This window comes from Sorex araneus, chromosome 3, assembly GCF_027595985.1.
Source record: "Sorex araneus isolate mSorAra2 chromosome 3, mSorAra2.pri, whole genome shotgun sequence".
NCBI lineage: Eukaryota > Metazoa > Chordata > Mammalia > Eulipotyphla > Soricidae > Sorex > Sorex araneus.
In genome coordinates, this window is record NC_073304.1 from 118689784 (window position 1) to 118709119 (window position 19336).

The window sequence follows — 19336 nt, forward strand, 5'->3', positions numbered from 1 at the left end:
TAAAGTTATTCACGATGCAGGCAGGGAAGCTTAAAATGCTGTGAGAAATGTTTGCTTTATGGGGCACTTTATCTGCAGAGACCTTGTTTATATTCCCAAATTTAAAGTCAGTTAGCAATTGTAAAGATTGATTCTGACTTAGCTACTCAGCTTTCAGCATATCGTGGTTTTGCAGTGTTATTTTCATGCCCCCCAGAGGAGGAGCACTGCGTTGGGGACTCATGATTACCAGTGGAGAGAGGAGGGTTAGGGTACGATAAACTACCAAAATATTCACATACAGAGAGAAGAAAGAAGGGAATCATCCAATATCACATCCCACTGAAAAACGGACCAGAGGGAAATTCCAAAACTGGAGAGATTGGAAGCTTTCCTATGGAGGGGGGGGCTCCGGCTTTAAATGGAGCTGGGTAATAGCATAGCGGGTAAGGCGCTTGCTTTGCATGCAGCCCGACCTGGGTTTGATTCCTGGCATCCCATATGGTCTCTAAGCATCACCAGGAGTAATTCCTGGTTCCAGAGCCAGGAGTAACCCCTGAGCATCACCAGGTGTGGCCCAAAACCAAAAAAGAAAAAGAAAAAAGAAACCTCTGAAATAAGACTCTTATAAGGGCAAAGAATATTTAACCTTCCATAGACTTTGAGCAAAAGCAATTTAAATGTACTCATTACTCTCCCTTGAGCCATGAAATATTCAGTCTCACTTGAAGCTGACCGTGGGAGGTGGCCATGGAAGAAATTTTGCTTCATATTGTGGGGTGTTTTTCCTTTTGTTTTTCATTAGCTCGCCTTAAGGGTACCATGAAAGTTCAGGGCGTAGTTTCACACCTCTACATGTGCGTAACCATCACTCCCACCACCAAAGCAGTTTTATGAAGGGACCCAAAGCAAGTTTGGGAGTCAAAGAAATTGTCCAAGTTTTCAGACCAAACCCAGCAGGGTCTTACTCCTGGCTCTGTGCTCAAGGATCACTCCTGGTGGAACTCAGTGGACCATATGGGGTACCAGAGGTTGAACCTGATTTGGCCACGTGCAAGGCAAGCACCTTAACCACTGTACTATCTCTCTGGCCCCTTAAAATTTGTTTCAATGTAGTATCTGTGGAGTACTGTAGAGATGTTAAAATAAGAACTGTTAATGTATTGATATGAATTTTTTTTAAGATACGTTGCTTAAAACATAATGTAAAACTGTGTTTAGTATGCCACCATTTTTGCCCCTCTTAGAGAGCCTGGCAAGCTACCAAGAGTATCTCGCCCACACGGCAGAACCTGGCAAGCTACCTGTGACATATTCGATATGCCAAAAACAGTAACAAGAAGTCTCACAATGAAGACGTTACTGGTGCCCGCTCGAGCAATTTGATGAGCAACGGGATGACAGTGACAGTGACCATTTTTGAAAAGGAAATTAAGAATACCTTCTTTTATGCCAAAATATATTTCTAGAGAAAGTGGAGATTTTAGTTGCCATTGAATAAACCAGGCTGGGGGGAAAACTTTGAATCCTTCTGTGCCATTTAGATTTTGAAACAAGTAATGTTTTACTAATTACTTAACATTTTTTAATTTAAAAAAGAGGGGCTGGAGTGACAGTATAGTGTATGGGGTCTTTACCTGGCACATGGCTGACCAAGGTTTAATACCCAGTATCCCACATGGTCGCCAAGCACTGCCAGGAACAATTCCTGAGTGCAAAGAATCCCTGACTGTTGTTGGGTATGGCCAAAAAAATAAATAACGTTTAAAAAAGAATGAAAATGTGAAGTGTTGAAGAGGTTTTGCAAATATGTCAGCCCTTGTATGCCATCAAGGTTTCTTCACAAGGAGACATGACTTGCCCCCTGTGAAATCCCTGAGGCCCCACCCAGACCCCACACCTTCTGTTCTGGTGTGAGCACCCTTTTCTGCCTTGCTGCTTTGGTTTGGGGCCACACCCAGTGGAGTCCATGGTTTTCTCCTGGCTCTAGGCTCAGGGATCACCCTTGGCAGGACTCGGGGAACCATATGACATACCAGGGATACAACCCAGGTGGGCTGCATGCAAAGCAAGTGTCCAGCCCACTGCACTATCGCTCCAGCCCTGCCTAAGTTACTGATTGAGATGGCTCCCCCTACCTACCCTGGATCACCCTATCATGCTTGCCCAAATCAGGGTCAGTCTGTACCTTTAATCCTTTAGAAATCAGACCCAAAATGGACTTCCTGCCAAATGTAGATATCCTAGTGGAACCAGAATGTGTCTGTTCAAGTATTCAAGTAAGATCCCGATGCTCATCGATTTGTTCAAGCAGGCACCAGTAACGTCTCTCATTGAGAGACTTACTGTTACTGTTTTTGGCATATCCAATACGCACGGGTAGCTTGCCAGGCTCTGCCGCGCGGGCTCCATACTCTCGGTAGCTTGCCCGAGAGGGGCGGAGGAATCGAACTTGGGTCAGCCACGTAAAAGGCGAAAGCCCAACCACTGTGCTATCACTCCATCCTACTAATATGTCTAATATTTCTATTAATATGTCTATTATTATGTTTAATATTTCTCCTTTCTAATAGTTCTCATTTCTCTGTCTTAATGGTATATATGGTTTCTGCCATAAATGAGAATTATCCTGTGAGTGTGTTGGCTGAAGCTACGACTGCCCAGTTATGCTGGTAACAGTTTTTGCCCTTTGTAAACACAAGATGATGAGGATGCTTTCTTTTGTTTGGGGCTGCACCCAGCATGCTCAGAGGTTACTCCTGGCAGTGCACAGGGAGCCATATGGGATGGCAGGGATGAAACCAGAGTTGGCTATGTCCAAGGCAAGTAAATTCCTTACCTACTATACTATCACTCTAGCCCTGGCATGGGAATTTAGAATGAAGCCAGGTACAGTCCTGGCTGGATGATGGCAGTACATATTACCATAAATCCACTGAGCATAAAAACTCGGTGAAGTTGCCATGAAGGACAATGCTCTGAGACACAGCAAATCTAACTACAGATTTTGTGTGTGGTATGTGCCTGAGTGAAGGAACCAGGCCCCCCAGCATGGCTTCTGACAGAGAGGAAACCAGAGCTTACAGGGGTCGGCCTGCCTGGGCTCGGAAACATCATGCCAACAAGCAGTTAACATTTCCGTTTTCTAATTTTGTTGTTGGTTTTTGCAACCAGAGCAGTGCTCTGGTTTTACTCCTGGCAGTGCTTAGGGAACCATAATGGGTGCTGGGGATTGAACCCAGGTCAGCTGCTTGCCAGGCAAGCGCTCTAGCTGCTGCCCTATCGCCAGCCCTTCTTTTTCTCATTCTTGCCTGATTTTTCCCATTGCTCCCCCTTCCTGGAGGACACCTTTCGCCCCGGCAGGCCTGGTTGCTGTGCTCGCTCGGTAGGTTTGGGGCTCCCCTCTCAAAGTAGGACTCACGTACACTGCCCCCATGGCTTCCACCCCAAGTATTCTGCCGGGTGCTCGCCCGTGTGCTCAGGGGGCCACATGTTAGCTGCAGTACACACCCAGAGTACACTGGAGGTCTCAAAGAGCACAGCCTTCGGGGTCCCCATCAGTGCACAAGGGTGACACCAGGGATCGAACTCACAGCCCCTTGCTTGTGAGCTGCATGCATTAGCCATGGGGTCATTCCACAGCCTCTGGATTTGTTACAGTGTTCATAATTGGGCATTGCTTAGACTCTCTAAATGGCTGGTTCCCTAAACAATGTCCTTTCCCTTTGTGTCCCAGAGCCAGATTGAAATGTGTGTGCTGTGTTAGCCACATTATCTTGGACAAAGGGTCAAAAGAAGGGATGAGCACTCTTAAGAAACACTTGCCACATCCACTTCCCCATGCCAGCTAGGAATGCACTCAAGAATCAAAGACATCTGGGGCTGGAGTGATAGCACAGCGGGTAGGGCGTTTGCCTTGCACGCGGCCAACCCGGGTTTGAATCCCAGCATCCCATATGGTCCCCTGAGCACCGCCAGGGGTAATTCCTGAGTGCAGAGCCAGGAGTAACCCCTGTGCATCGCCAGGTGTGACCCAAAAAGTAAAAAAAAAAAAAAAAAAAAAGAATCAAAGACATCTGCATCCCAGACCTTTCAGGCCAGAGTGGGCTTTGTTCCTCTCATTTGACCTTGAGTCACAAGGTAGTTTGGGATTATCTCTGCTGCAACCCAGGAAGGCAGGAAAGATCACATGGCCACACAGCTAGAGCCTGTCAGCCCCATTTGGAGTCTCACTTTTCAGAACACCTTTGCAGTTGCTCCAAACTGGGTCACACTGTCCGTGCATTAGAGGAAACTGCGGGAAAGCTCCCTGGGCCACCTTTGTTTCATCTGCTTTTCCCTGGGTCGCTTTTCAGTCAGCCTTTTAAGTTGTCCCCCAAATTGTCAGTTCCTGTTCCAAGGGAGTGCTAATGTCTTGTGCTGTGCCGGGCAATCAGATCTGTAGTTCAAAGTACTTTGCTGGCTCCTCACATCCCCAGCTGTTCAGTAATTCAGCCCCGCCTGCCGCCTCTGAGTATTCTCCAGTTTGGCTGTTCTTTCACTTGAGTTATTTTTCTTATGTAGAGAGTCAGCTCAGGGCCCAGAGCCATAGTACCGCAGGTGGGGCACTTGTCTTGCACACAGCTGACGCGGGGTTCAATCCCCATCATCCCATTTGATCTCCCCAACCCATAAGGGGTAAGCCTTGAGAGGCTGGAGTGATAGCACAGCGGGTAGGGCGTTTAGCCTTGCACACAGCCAACCCGGGTTCAATTCCCAGCATCCCATATGAGCACCGCCAGGGGTAATTCCTGAGTGCATGAGCCAGGAGTAACCCCTGTGCATTGCCAGGTGTGACCTAAAAAGAAAAAGAAAAAAAGGATTAAGTCTTGAGCACCACCAGGTGTGGCCCCCACTCAACCAAAAAAAAAAATTTTTTTTTAATTTTTAATTAAAAAACAAGGGTTACAGCTCATGCAGGATCAGAATTGTCCCAATGGATGCTGGTACTCAGGAAAGGGCATCGGACAAGTGGGGAGACCGAAGTTCTAGACCCAGCTCTGCTGCCACTTGTTTTGTGGCCATCCTGGACACAAGATTTGAATTCCCTGTTCTTCTCCTTCAATGCCAAGATTCTCTCATTCTACGTGCACCTGGCACATGCACCTGAGATTCTTATCACCGCAGCATCTTTCCTCTGCTCAGCCACTGCGGCAAACGGGCTGGCGTAAGGCTTCCAGCATTGTAATCACAGAAACTCTGGAGGTTTTTTTCTGTTGAACTGTGTAGTCTTGGGCTATGTCAGGTAGTAACTTCAGGACTTGGCACAGCACAGTGCCTGCGTAGGCTTTGCAGAAATCCTGATGAGGCCCAGGGAGATGGTTCACAGGTTTTGCATGCTGGAGCCCCCGCTTCAGTCCTCACCATGTGGCCCGGAGCAGTGATCCAGAGCAGTATCGTACTTTTGTGTCAGTTGAAACCTCTTCTAGAAATTCTTGCCTATCCCACTGTAATAAATACCAGCCAATCTCAAGTCCATCTACTCTCCTAACAGCTGGACCAGATTTGTAGAATAGAAACTAGAGACCAAGGTTTGGGGCTAAGGCGCTCATGTTACATGTAGCCAGCCCCTGTTTGGTCCTCGACACCTCATGGTCCCCTGAGCCCAGAGCCAGGAGTCAGTTCAGAGCACCACTGGATGTGGCCCAGAGACCAGGAAAAACCAGACACCTTAGCAACATAGGCCCTCTCTCCAAGGTGGTTTTCTGCTCCATGTCAACATCTTTCAGGTTAAAATCTAGAATCCCAGATCGTCAGGTAGGATAACCTTTGCCTCTGTTCCTCTATTCAGATGGCAGGTAGAATAATGATCAAAGTTCACAAGATTTCTGATTAGCATCTCTGCATGATTAGGGCTTGCAGCACCCGAATTGCTCCTATCTGATTCTTCCTGAAAAATAAAATAATAATAATAAAATTATAATCCCAGACTTTAGCACCGTCACAGAAGGGAGGCTAAACTCCAGGAACGTCTCTTGTCTGCATGAGGAAATCAAGGTCTGCGTTAGGACTGTTCTGTGTGTTGTGGTTTATGGTGACATTGCGAGCTGGGGGAAATATGAATTAGACGGTTCTCAAGCCAGCTGTCAAGCACTGACTTCTAACCTGCTGTCACTCTACTTGTCTCCAGAGCTCAGGGCTTGACAGTTTTCCAGCTATTTAAATGTTTTCCTTCACTGATTCACCCCTTCGGGTTTCTCTGAGGTTCCTGGACTCTGAAAGGGGACCCCAGTGAGGCTGTTTATTGACTGGTAATGACCCAGTGGTTTGTTAAAATGGCTTTTCCGCTCACGTATACAAATGATGCCAGAGCCCTCTGTGCATGAGAGAGAGAAAATACACAATCTCTGCCTCTCCTGTCAGTTTCTAACAAGGCATTCCTGTGATGCCAGAACCTCCGTGCCTGTGAGAGAGAGGAAACAGGATCTCTGCGCCTCCTGTCAATTCTAGAGGGTTCCTGCTGGTGGCCTTCACAGGCCCTCTCAACAACGACAGCACCACTTTTAAGAGCTTTTTACGAAAATTGTCAAGAGCTCTCACTGATATCCTTGGAATATTAGTTGATGATTTATTTAGAGGAAAGGTCTGTCTCCATGGGGCAAAGAATGGGTGCGTGGAACACCAAGAGGACTTGGCCATGGACACTCTCCCATGAGAATGAAGAACTGGGGACAAGGCATGATTTTCAATGATGGCAGCCAGGGGGTGATGTGAGAGGAGGTTCCGTTGGGGAAAATCACGTTTATCTCATATAGAGGAAATCGTGACCTGCTTCTCAGGACTTCTGCCTGTGCCCACACAGGGCAGTTCAGTAGGTAATTCAGATCACAGTTTGAGTGCATTCACTTTCTCCTGGTCGGTTCTGTTTCCTCTGAGCAATCATCTGAGGTGAATTGTGTTTCCTTATTTTCTACTGAGACATACAATAGCTCTCCGTGGTCATTTGGTTTAAAGGCACACTTTGGAGAATACTGCAGTTCTGAATCAACACAAATAAAGCAAACATTGCAACAGAGCAAGCCATAAAAATGTTTTTATGTCCAGTATGTATTAAAGCTCCATGTGTGGGGCCAGAGAGTTCAACTAGCTAGAGCACAAGCTTTATAGGTGGGAGCCCTGGGTTCAATTTCTGACACCACATAGTCCCCCGAGCACTACTGGGTGTGGTCCAAAACCAAAAATAATAATAATAAATGAATAAAAATTCTCTTTAGGGGCTGGAGCAATAGCATACCAGATAGGGCGTTTGCCTTGCACGTGGCTGACCTAGGTTCGATTCCCAGCATCCCATATGGTCCCCGAGCACCGCCAGGAGTAATTCCTGAGTGCAGAGCCAGGAGACACCCCTGTGCATCTCCGGGTGTAACCCAAAAAAAAGCAAAAAAAAATATTCTCTTTAGGGAATAGGAAGAACATGCAGCCAGTAAAACACGCGTCTGCATGTGGCCAACTATAGTTCAATCCCCAGCACCATATATGATCCCCAAACCCCACCAGGAGTGATCCCTATGCACAGAGCCAAGAGTAAGCCCGAACATTATTGGGTGTGACCCAAAACTCCCCTACTCAAAACAAAATAAATGTACGTGTGTGTGTGTGTGTGTGTGTGTGTGTGTGTTTATTGTCTACTTAAGGTTTGCAGTTGTATTAAGGAAAGAAGGAGAGAATTATATCTCCATTAAGTAGGGCTCAAAGTGATCATGTGTTACTGGGAAAATGGCACAAAATAATATTGCTCAATGTAGGGTTGCTATAAAGCTTCACCTTGTAAATACTTATGTATCTGTGACACATGGTAAAAGAGCAGTAAAGGATGCTGAAACTCTTCTTGGTGTAAATTAGCCTTTTGATTTCTGTTCCTTCTCTGGGCCACTCAGTTAGCAAGAATCAGTTCTTACTGGGTCAGATGAGAAAAATTACCTCAGGCCTACGAGGCTGTTTCAAAACCCCAGAAGTTCAGTCTTTCTATACCAAGGAATGTTGATGCCGCTTTCACCCTGACTCATCCCTTTGATGAAGAGTGAGAACAGTAACATCGAGACTCTAGGGCGCCGCCTAGCCTGTAGCCAGTGTACCTTCCCTGAGACACACATCCTCAGCCCATCCTCACCACATACTGCCATGCTCAGCTTCACCCTCCACACCAAACAACACCGGAAACCTTAGTCCCGTGCACCCGTCAGTCTAAGGCATTCTTTGTTTGTTTGTTTGTTTGTTTGTGTAACCCCAGCAGTGCTCTGGGGTTAGTCCTAGCTCTGTACTCAGAAATTACTCTTGGCAGTGCTCAGGGGACCATATGGGATGCCAGGGAGTGAACCTGGGTCAGAGGTGTGCAAGGCAAACTCCTTACCTGCTGGACTATCCGGCCCCGCCCAAGCGTTCCCATATGGCCCTCATTTGACTAGGAGCAAAGTCACTCTGAAGAGATGAAGTGGCGCATATGCAGCCCGAGCCCAGGTGCTCCTTCCTTCCGCGTGATTGAGCACATGTGGTGCCCAAGCACATGTGTCCTCGCATCTCCCCTCTGGAGATGTGGGCTTTCATGCTTTCATATCTAATGCTGGGGTGTGTGTAAGGGATGTGTGCTCTCTCCGCACTTGGAGAGCCCAGGTTCTCTCTTGAGCACGTTACTCTCCACTGTCTCTCCCACTTTCCCTCCTTCCCTTCCAAACCTCCAAATAAAAACTAATAGAGAGAGAGAGACATGAAGTGACTCAGACCCAACAGCACTGAAAACATGAGATCCAAACTGCCACCAGCAAACTCGAAAATGTGGCAGGCAGGAAGAAACCTGGGGACACTGGTGGAGGGACGTTGACACTGGTGGTGGGATTGGTGCTTGGTGCGTGAACATTATATGTCTAAAACACAACTCCTCATAACTTTGCAAATCACAGTTCTTTATTTTTAATTTCAAGAAGCAAACCGGGGGAGGAGGGGAGAGAAGAGAGAGAGAGAGAGAGAGAGAGATTGCAGCATCAGGTCACACAGCAAGTGAGTGGTGAAGCCAGACTAGGAATGACTCCCTGTGTCTTTCTCCTACATCACCTTGTTTTTCTGCTCTGGCTTTTGTATCTGCTGCCCTTGGGACAGGGATAACAAAAGTGAGGTGAAAGAGAATGGAGACAGGGGGTGACTGGAAAGGGCTCCAGGACTCTTCACTCTGAACCTGGTCTGGGCTTGGTTTATAGAGGACTTCCCTTTGCTGGTTGGTTTGGAAGGAGAAATGAAGCCTCTTTTCTCTGACTTCTCCCTCCTGAAAAGTAGACCTATAAGCAAGTATCAGATAAACAATATATATCTCTAAATAGAAAGGACTCTAAATAGCCGGAGGTAGGTCGGGTTTGAGGATAATGGGGTAGAAGGTTGCTCGGCCTTCCTGGCTGGTTTTTTTAAGGACCCAGCTGCTCACATGATTGCTGGTGTTTGACAGTATGTGCAGAGAGAAGGGCTTTTTGCTGAGGTCTGCAAAAGAGAAACAAATGAACAAAAGATGGCCTACAGAGTTCATAAGGGGGAGGGGCACTCCTTATCCCAAGGGGCTCAGTTGGGAAAAAACAAGGTGGCCAGTGAGAACCTGGAGCAAGACAGAGCCAAGGGCTCTTTCACGCAAGTGTTGAGCTGTCAGTCAGTGAGTGAAGCGTGAGGCTCTGAGCCCCCAGACCAGCTACCTTGCTTCCTGACCTGGCAGTGTTTTGCTGCCTGGTTACTTTCTTGACTTTCTGTTAATCATGTTCTTTCCGGTGAGAGGATGGGGCAAGCAGGACACTCTCCTAAGAACAGTTCTGTTTCTCCTTTGCAAAAAATTTTATAAGGTATTAGGATACTGCTGCTTTTGGTCTTTGGGGAGGCACTCTGCTGATGATTTCTTAGAAAAGTTTCCACAGAATGTTCTAGAATCTAGACTATTTGAATCCCATCCTTAATTATTGTTAGATACTTTTTCAGGTTGCATGGAGCAGCGTATGTGGCATAAAACATGCCACCTAAACCATTGTACATGCCCATATCAGTGACATTAGGGGCATTCACAGGCAGCACCTCTGTTTCCAAACAGCCCAAAGAGAAAATGAGAGCCTTGAAACCACTGTCTCCAGCTCCCCTTCTCCCCTGCCTTCAGTAACTGTGTGTCTCTAGGAACTTAACTATCAGTATAAAAGTTACTGTTTAAACCTCCAGAAATGCAGAAACTGGAGGGAAGAATGGAACCTGGGGCAAAAAAGGAAAGTGTGCAATTAAGATCTGTTATCAGGATGGAGAGAAAATATGGGGTTCGGGTACCTGCCTGGCAAGCAGCAGACCCTAACTTGAATGTTGTTTTGCCCCAAGCATTGCTGATGTCTGGGAAGGGCCCGGACCTCCTGAACCTCCTGAGCGCTGCTTGGGTAGTTTTGTCCCCCATTCAGAGCGGGAAGAAGGAAGCTGCCCTCCTGCTCTGCTGATTCAGCATCTTTCCTCCTTTCAGTGACCATGCAGCAGGTGGCTAGGACAGTGGCGAAAGTGGAACTCTCAGACCACGTGTGTGATGTGGTGTTTGCACTCTTTGACTGTGATGGTGAGTAGAACTTTCTGGAGCAGGGCAGGAGAACCAGACCTCTGCCTGAGGGAGGAGCACTGTGGAGAACCGAGGTTCGAGCACAGCTCTGGGGGGGTCTGTCATGGGGACTGTGGCTCCCCCTTCCCTCAGTCACAGTTTGGCTCTCTGCCTCGAGATGTGGAGTAATAGAACCCTTGGGCCTGGCTTGTGTTTCTTGTTTGTCCTTGTAATTCCAAGTCCTCTGTAGGCCATAATTTATTGACAGTCCCAAGGCCTTGAAAATGGAAACAAAACCCAGCTCACTGCATACACATTTGGAGCACTTGAAGACAGGACAGATTTGCCCGTCTCCAAGAACATATATTAGTCATTGGCATTCCATCTTGACAGTCCAGCACCCACTGTGACTGGAGTGTGGTTCATGAGGTGTGAGCCCCCTGTAGCTGAGCCCATTTCAAGCTCTCCTGGTTCTGCTCAGGCCTTATTGCCACGTCAGCAGAGAGAATTAATAATAATAAACACACGAAGCTCCGCCTGCCTCTCCTGCTTGCTGTAACCATGCCTCATTGTGAGCTTCGTATTTAATCTCCTCTACGGCGTTGCTGCCAACCATATTTGCCACTGGAGGAAGTGGCAGCTAAGAGAAGTGAATTTTCCCAGGACCACTAAGGGAGCGACGAGATAACTCGAGGGCTTGACCCAGAGCTGTGCTGGCTCCCTGTGGCCCCCCAGCCACTCCTACGGCCCCTCCAGCCTGGAGCCTTTGTTTCCTTCTTCAAGGAAACTGGCTCCAGAATTCCAAAACCAGCTGGGGAAACTTGTTTATGTGCATGCACCCTGCCATTGTTCTTGGAGGGAAATGACTCCTGCTGGCTTTTTCAGGCCACACTAGGGTTCACCTTGTCTGTGTTACTCTTTTTTTTTTTCTTTTTGGGTCACACCCGGTGATGCTCAGGAGTTACTTCTGGCTTTGCACTCAGGAATTACTCCTCACGGTGCTCGGGGGACAATATGGGATGCTGGGAATTGAACCTATGTCAGCCACATGCAAGGCAAACGCCTTGTGCTATCGCTCCAGCCCCATGTTACTCTATCTTTAAATGCCACTTAACTTCCCCACCAAACTGTGAGCTTCAGAAGATCAGGGACAAGTTCTGTTCACCTTTAGACCCACTCCCCACCCCCTCGAACCAGGATCCCCGCTAGGATTTTGCACGAAACAGGTGTTCATTAACTTCGACTCAGCGGAACTTGAGTTATTTAAATCTTCAGCCAGCGCCCTAAGCCAAACCCTGCAAAGGAAACCTCAGGTCTTGGAAGTGGCCTCATGGTCAGTAGGGATGGGCTGTTTTCTCCAGCTGCCCTGTCCAGCATCAAACCATGAGTCATGTGGGGTTACGTAAATTAATTACAGTTATTAATTACAATTAAAGCTCAGTTCCCTGGTCTCCCTGGCTCCTTATCAAGTGCTCTGTGTGGCCTGTTGAGCCACCCTCTCACACAGCACAGGTGAGAGCCATTTCCCCATCACATAGTCCATGAGCAGCGCTGCTGTGGAGATGCTCACTTTCCCCAGATTTTGTGTTTATAATCACTTTTATAGAGTTGGAGATTTTTAGAAAACAATCACACATTTGTTTTTGCAGTTTTGGACCCAGCACCCTAGAGCTGGTCCAGGTTATACGTGTGAGAATGTAGGCGACCAGCCTCAGCCTTCTGAGAAATACGGCAAAGTCGTGTTTGGATCGTCCAGCCTTTTAGAGGAGGTCTGTCAGCCTCTCCTCAGGTCCCCTTTGGAATCTCATTCGACATCTCTGGGGCATATTTTCATAATTGGGAGGAAAAGATACGCGAAACTAAAATGCTGTCATTATTTTCACTTGTGCAAAATCTTAATTCTGAGAATTGCAATCTTGGTGAGGACAGGGGAGGGTGCACACATAGCAGTGCTCAGAAATCAGTCCTGGTGGTGTTCCAGGGACTATATGGGATGCTGAGGATCAATCCCTGGTCGGCCATGTGCAAGGCAGGCACCCTCCCACTGCCCCATCACTCTGGCCCCAGAGAATTCCAGTTTTCAAATAGACTCATCCATCGCAGAATCAAGAGTTGTACTTGCAGATCATGTACACAAGTGCCATTCAGACAGGTCAGTGCTACCAAATTCCAGAGTTGAGTGAATGGCCTCAGAGGTATTTTTACTTTTTGGGCCACACCCAGTGATGCTCAGGGGTTACCCTGGCTCTGCACTCAGGAATAACTCCTGGAGGTGCTCAGTGACCATATGGGATGCTGAGGATCAAACCTAGGTCAGCCACCCACAAAGCAAGCATCTTACAATATTGTCACTCTGACTCTTAAGCTTCTTTTTTATACAAAATATGTGAAGGATCTTACTTCAAATCTTTTGTCCTTTAAATTAGATTCCTAATCAGCTGATTTATTCATTCAGTGCCAGTCCAATCAGGCCTTTAGATTTTCTTTCTATAGGGCTGGAGCGATAGCACAGCAGGTAGGGCGTTTGCCTTGCTCACAGCCGACCCAGGTTCAATTCCTCTATCCCTCTCAGAGAGCCCAGCAAGCTACCGAGAGTATCCTGCCCACATGGCAGAGCCTGGCTAGCTACGTGTGGCATATTCGATATGCCAAAAACAGTAACAAAAAATCTCAATGGAGATTTGATGAACAACGGGAGGACAGTGCTACAGGTTTAATATACATCCAGAAAAGTAGCACTGCACTGTAGCACTGTCCTCCCATTGTTCATTGATTTGCTCGAGCCGGCACCAGTACCATCTTCATTGTTGTTACTGTTTATGGCATATTAAATACGCCACGGGTAGCTTGCCAGGCTCTGCCATGCGGGTGGGGTACTCTCGGTAGCTTGCCGGGCTCTCCGAGAGAGATGGAGGAATTGAACCTGGGTCGGCCACGTGCAAGGCAAACGCCCTACCCACTGTGCTATCGCTCCAGTCACTCTGGTTTCCCTTCAGATGGCATAAATCTTTCGCCTTTTACAGACAAGTACAATACTGTAACGTATTAAGTTGGATCCATTGAAAAGCCAGACATACCTCTGCAAGCAGCATTATCCAGAAATGTCCTGTTTGGGCCCCAGAGCCCTCGTCGCTCCTCTGACTCACGGCTGCCAGCTTCCTTTTCCCCGGAGAGTTGGTTCTGTTCTTGCTTGAGCAAGTACTGAGCCTATCCAGCTACTCTCTAGCCTTCCAGCTGAGAATATGGGCCAGTTTGGATTTCCAGACACTCAGCCAAAGTGGGTCATTTATACACTCTAGACTCCCGTCCCAGCCCGAGCACTGTTGGTAGAGTTCTGTTCCCACAGCACACAGACCGTCCCTGTGAGAAGCAGCTGGTGACACTGCCTTATTAAAGTGGCTGCTGATCAGTGTGGCTTGAGACCTCTGGGTAAAGTGGATCCTCTGAGTTCTAACGATGGCTCGAGTCAGCCTCTGGAGCTGGGGGAAAGGGAAGCCGTGATAAAGCGGGCTGAATCCAAAGCCATATTTAGATTTTAGTTTCCATGGCACAAATCCTTGTTCTCACGTATGTGAACTGAGGCAACAGATGCCTAGGCTGTCCCCCTTCTCCAGTGCCGTCCCCACATAGCCAAGGAGTTGACCCCAAATGGGACTGACCACATCTTACTCCCCTCCGCCTGGCCTAAAAGACAAACACCGTCAAGAGACTGTTAGATCATCAGGGAGCTGTCCCCTGCCATGGTTTCTGAGACAGGGTCTCACCTCCAGAGTCACCAGCAGTCCTGGGACCACGATTGGGCCCGCGCTTTCCAGTGCCAGGTGGGGACACGTCCTTGAAATGGTACTCCATTTTTTTCTTGGTCCTGAGGATTCAGCCCTGGGAGTTCTGTCCTGACCTGAGTTTATACCTTCCCAGCCTGGGTTAGCTTTCCGTTTTAGTTTGGGTTTGGCTTGGGGGCCACAGCTGGCGGTGTTCACGGCTTACTACCAGCTCTGTGCTCCTGGCAGGCTTGGGGGATCCCGTGGGATGCCAGGGCTTGAACCTGGACCAGCCATGTGCAAGGCAAGTACCCTTCCCACTTGTGCTATCACTCTATCCCCCGGGGCATCTCTCTGTCCTTTTTCAATGCCCCTTCGTATCTCTTGTTTACGCCCTTAGGGCACCAAGCACAGTGCTGAAATAATGCAGTTCTCTCTCCCCAACTGGAAATCTTCTATGTCTCATTTAGTCTCAGTTCCTAGTCCAGGACCTGACCTAGAATACATCCCCATTCAGCTTTCACAATACAGACTCTTGGGATTGCAGTTCGAAGGAGCGAAAAGAGTTTGTGTCCAGCTATGTGAGTCGACTTTGCGTGTGACAGAGCACTGACATTGGAGCCATGTCGGAACAAAGGGATTTTTCTCAGTGTCGTCTTCCAAGGCTTCCGCCTCACCCTGTTTTGTTTTGTCCTCCACCAGGCAACGGGGAGCTGAGCAATAAGGAGTTTGTCTCCATCATGAAGCAGCGGCTGATGAGAGGCCTGGAAAAGCCCAAAGACATGGGCTTCACCCGCCTCATGCAGGCCATGTGGAAATGTGCACAGGAAACTGCCTGGGACTTTGCGCTGCCCAAATAGAAAAGCCCAGAGGCAAAAGGACGGCCGCCTCCACCCTGCCCCCCACCCGCCCCCGGAACCTAGTCCCATCTGGGCACGGCCTGATCTGCTCCTGCCTTGTGCCAGTCCTCCTGGGCATGATCGTGGGGCTCAAACCATTGCCCTTCTCGGCCTGACCTCTGCCCCAGGGCACTGCCCAGCTCTGCCTCTGCAAAAGGGAGTCATTCCCAGAGGTCTCACACCAGGACCCAGTTCTCACAGCTCAGACCCATGGCACCGTCAGCAGCATTTACTCAGTGACAGCACCCTGTGGGTAATGCCTGCGGAGACCCATCGACGTCCCTGCAGTTCCTCCAGCCCCGAGAGATGGCCAGTTCCCCCTCACTAGTGCTGTGGGTTTATGAGAAGAAAGACATCCCTTGTTTTCCCTCCTGCTGGGATTTTTTTGTTTTTCAGCTACAAGTTGGGAAAGACTTTTGGCAAGCGAAATGAAGTCTGATGGATGGAACTGAGGGTGCCGGGGGCCCCTGCCTGGCAGGAAGCCTGGCGGGAGGGAGGCTGTATCCATGCTTTTGTGGCCCTGACCTGCTCCCGGAAGGAGATGTGCCAGCTTACGGAGCGGATTAATGGCTCTCTCCGCTCCTTCCTTTTGCTCTCAGGATTCCCACAAGACCCCGCCTTGCCTGTGCGGTGAGCAGCATGCCCTTTGCCCTTTGCCCTTGCAGCGTGACCCTCTGAGGCCAGGGCAGCTGAGAGCTGTCTCCTCTCTGTCTTAAACACTTGTAACTGTCACTTTAACTCTTAAGTTTGCAATAAACCCTCCTCCCTAACCCCCCAAAAAGAAGGTTCTTGTTCTTGTCCCCTTTATTTTAGGGTCCCCTTTCATTTCAGTTCACTGAATTCAAGATCCGTCTCGCATCAAATGTGGTTCTTTCTACTGGAATCTGGTTCTTATTGCAAAAGGGCTTTTAACACAAACTGTAAAAGAATTGCAGTTTGAGACCATGTCATCCCTACTAGCTTCGACATGTGGTTAGGGTGCGGGAGGCTTAGCTTTCATCCAGATCGGCGTGTCACAGTCCCTGACCACTCATGCTCTATGCGAAGGAACCACGGTGGAGGGCTGGGCACTGCGTGTGAAGAACATTGTGTGTGTGTGTGTGTGTGAGTGTGTGTGTGGCGGCAGGGGTGGGGAGTCTGTGATTTGCCAAGATCAGTGTCAAAGACAAATTCAGCTTTGCCTTGGTCATGCAAGGCACTGCCCATTTGTCACATGGCAGACAGGGTTGAGCTCAATGGACTTTTAAGTTTTCTTCCAGGTCCCTTCAGTTCTCCCCCAGAACTGCCATGGCAGGGTCTTGAGTCTGACTTAAACAGAAGCACCGCACCAGAATCTTGGAGGGGGCAAGTATGGGGTGAGGGGCCGCTGCCGGCACCAACTATTGTGGGGAGTGATACGGGTGGTTCATCAGCCAGAGAAGAGCAGGGCCCGGGCCACACTGGGGCTCCATTCTCCTCAAGGTACTTAGCCACCTTCCTGCTCTGACTGTTCCCGGGTGCAGACGAGTTTATCCAAAGAGTGCTTCCTGGTGCTGGGAATTTGAACAAAACTCCATTTGCTCCTAGGAGTAGCTGAGGAAGCAGAGGAGGTCCAGGGGCTGGAGAAAATAGAATGGGCCGAGAGGTAGCTCTGAGAGCTGGAGCATGCACACACACATGCACGCTCGCGCGCACGCACACACACACACACACACACACACACACACACGGATCATCCTGGGAAGACCCGAGCAACGTGGCATATGATATGGGCTTGAAACAAATAGAATGGGCAGAGTTGGCACAGATAGGCTGGGACCGCCAGGGAATGCAAGAGGCTAGTCTGGCCTGCTCTTTCGATTCAACTTGCACTCCTGCCTGGAGAGAATAACCTTCCCCTCTTCCCTCAAGACTCAGCCCCTCCTTGATCATTTTTTGGCCTTCCTTTGCTGTCATTTGGTGAAACTGTCAGCCACAAAGCTCAGAGTGGCAAGACTGACATGACCAAAGAAACAGACCCTCCCACCACCACTAAAAGCTGATTTAAAAATAACTCTTGGACAATGTAAGAGTGATACTAGCAGCGCCTTGATAAATTCCTCCCACACACCTACAGCTGTTCTCTACTTGTGTTGTTTTCTGGTTTGTTTTTTTTAAATAATGATAATAATAACTCTTCGGTTCTAGCCTGTGGGCTCTGGGCAGGGAAAGAAATGTCTGGGCTTGACCTTGGGTAGCAGCAGCCGGAGCGAGTAGGGAGAAGATGGGAAAAAGTTACCAAGGAAACGGAGCTTGAGAACATGCCCGGTCTTCCAAACTGTCATTTAAGAGCTTTTCATACTCTACCAAGATTTTGCTCTGACTCGAGCATATGCACCAGTACTGGGTCAACACCGGATGCCCAGGCAATCACCGAACCAGAGGAGCCGGGTGCCCCTGCCAGAGCCTCTCACAACCCACAACCTACCTCACAAGCAACACTGAACAGGAAGGTTTACTGTGGGCTTCTAGTGCCACCTGCTGGCAAGAAGGCTCAGCACAGAGCTCAGCGTAGACCCGGGTACAGGGTGTCTCAACAGCTAGAAATGGCTTTAACTTGCAGAGAGATATGATAGTATATGACTCGAACAGAGAAGGAAAAGGTGCAGTCCTGCTATATTGTATTCTGGGGCCCCAGAAGCACAATTTTTACCATTAAATGAGGGTATAAATCAATGTATTTAACAATTCTTACTGATCACCTATTATTGCCACGCACTGAGCAAGATCTTTAAAGAGTTTGCATTAGAGAAATCGAGCACTCGAGAGCCTGCCATAGAGGCAGGCTGGGGGAGGGGACGGGAGGTGGCAGGAGGGATATGGGGGATATTGGTGGTGGGAAATGTACACTGGTGGGGGGATGGGTGTTGGAACACTGACTGAAATGGATCACAAAAACTTTGTAACTGTCTTACAGTGATTCAGTAAAATAAATAACAAAGAGTTTGCATTATAGGGAGGAAAATGGGGGGACGTAGCTATGAGTTGCTGGGAGAGGATTTAGGTAAGGCAGAGGTCCTCTGAACCAGATTTGGTCTTGATGAGTTTGGTGTTGGTTTGGTTTGGCTCTGGGGCCACACCTGGCTGTGCTCAGCTTATTCCTGCCTCTGCACTCAGGGACCATTCCTGGTAGGCTCGGAGGACCAAATGGGGTGCCAGGGATTGAGCCCGGGTTCAACGCATGCAAGACAGCCTTACCCTTTACTATCTCTGTACCCTGTTTGCTATTTTTTTTATTTAAACACCATGATTTACAAAGTTATTCATTGTACACTTGTCTGGCATTCAGTGTTCTACCACACGACTCCTGCCACTAGTGGGTGGGACCTTCCCTTCGTCAGCATCTCCACTTTCCCACCAGCACCCATGTTTGCCCCCTTAGTAGGTACAACAAGCAAATTTACTTAATACTGCACATTCCAACAAAACGGCAAGTGGAATTACCCAAAACAAAAAATAAGTCAGTTTGTGATCATTGTTGTGTCTCACAACGTCCTTCAGACTAAAGTCATTGAGGATTTTCTGGGCTAGTTGGTGCTAGTTCAACCTTCCGTGTTACTGCTTTTGCTCATTGAGCTTGGTGGGTTTCTCCACAACTTTTCCATCACACTTCCTCTGCTCTCACCGCTGTCACTGTGACATTTAGAGGCCACGTACGCAGCAGCCTGCTCCCCGAGCTGTGGTGCAGGGACAATTTGATGACTTGGCGACTTGATGAGGTTCCGTGGCAGAGCTGGGCTATTTCCATGCCTGAGCGTGTGGGTTGTGGGCGGGGCTGCTGGTCTTCCAGCCAGGAGGGGAATCTTCCCTCTTCCTGAGAAGCCCCAGAGTTCTCAAGGCCCCAGAGCTCAATCTACCTGGGACGATTCAGCTGCTTAGCATTCTTTCAAGATTTGTTGCAGAGCTGGGCTCTTTACATGCCAGAGGATGCCAGGCGTATTTTGCAAGGCAGTGGGGCCGTTGTTTTATAGGGGCCATTCCCAGCAGAGGTTGCCCAGAGCACAGAGCAGGCTGGCACTGCTGAGGAGCCACATGATGTTAGGGATAGAATTGAGGGCCTTACACGTTTGTGCCACTTGAACTCTCTCCACGGGCCCTAATGAAGA

General features: G+C 48.7%; 1 protein-coding gene and 1 non-coding gene across 3 annotated transcripts in view; both read left to right on the top strand.

The window, feature by feature from the left end:
* Positions 1-15996, top strand: part of MICU1 (mitochondrial calcium uptake 1) — a 168025-nt gene extending 152029 nt beyond the window's left edge. For both annotated transcript variants that reach the window (XM_004615473.2, XM_055132399.1), the window contains 2 exons: positions 10484-10573; positions 15016-15996. In XM_004615473.2, the coding sequence (XP_004615530.1) occupies positions 10484-10573; positions 15016-15173 (248 nt within the window). In that variant the 3' untranslated portion in view covers positions 15174-15996. The remainder of the gene's footprint in view (positions 1-10483; positions 10574-15015) is intronic.
* LOC129403927 (U8 small nucleolar RNA) lies at positions 5769-5903 on the top strand. The gene has a single exon (XR_008629564.1). It is a non-coding gene; the product is annotated as a U8 small nucleolar RNA (small nucleolar RNA).
* Positions 15997-19336: the final 3340 nt, after the last annotated feature.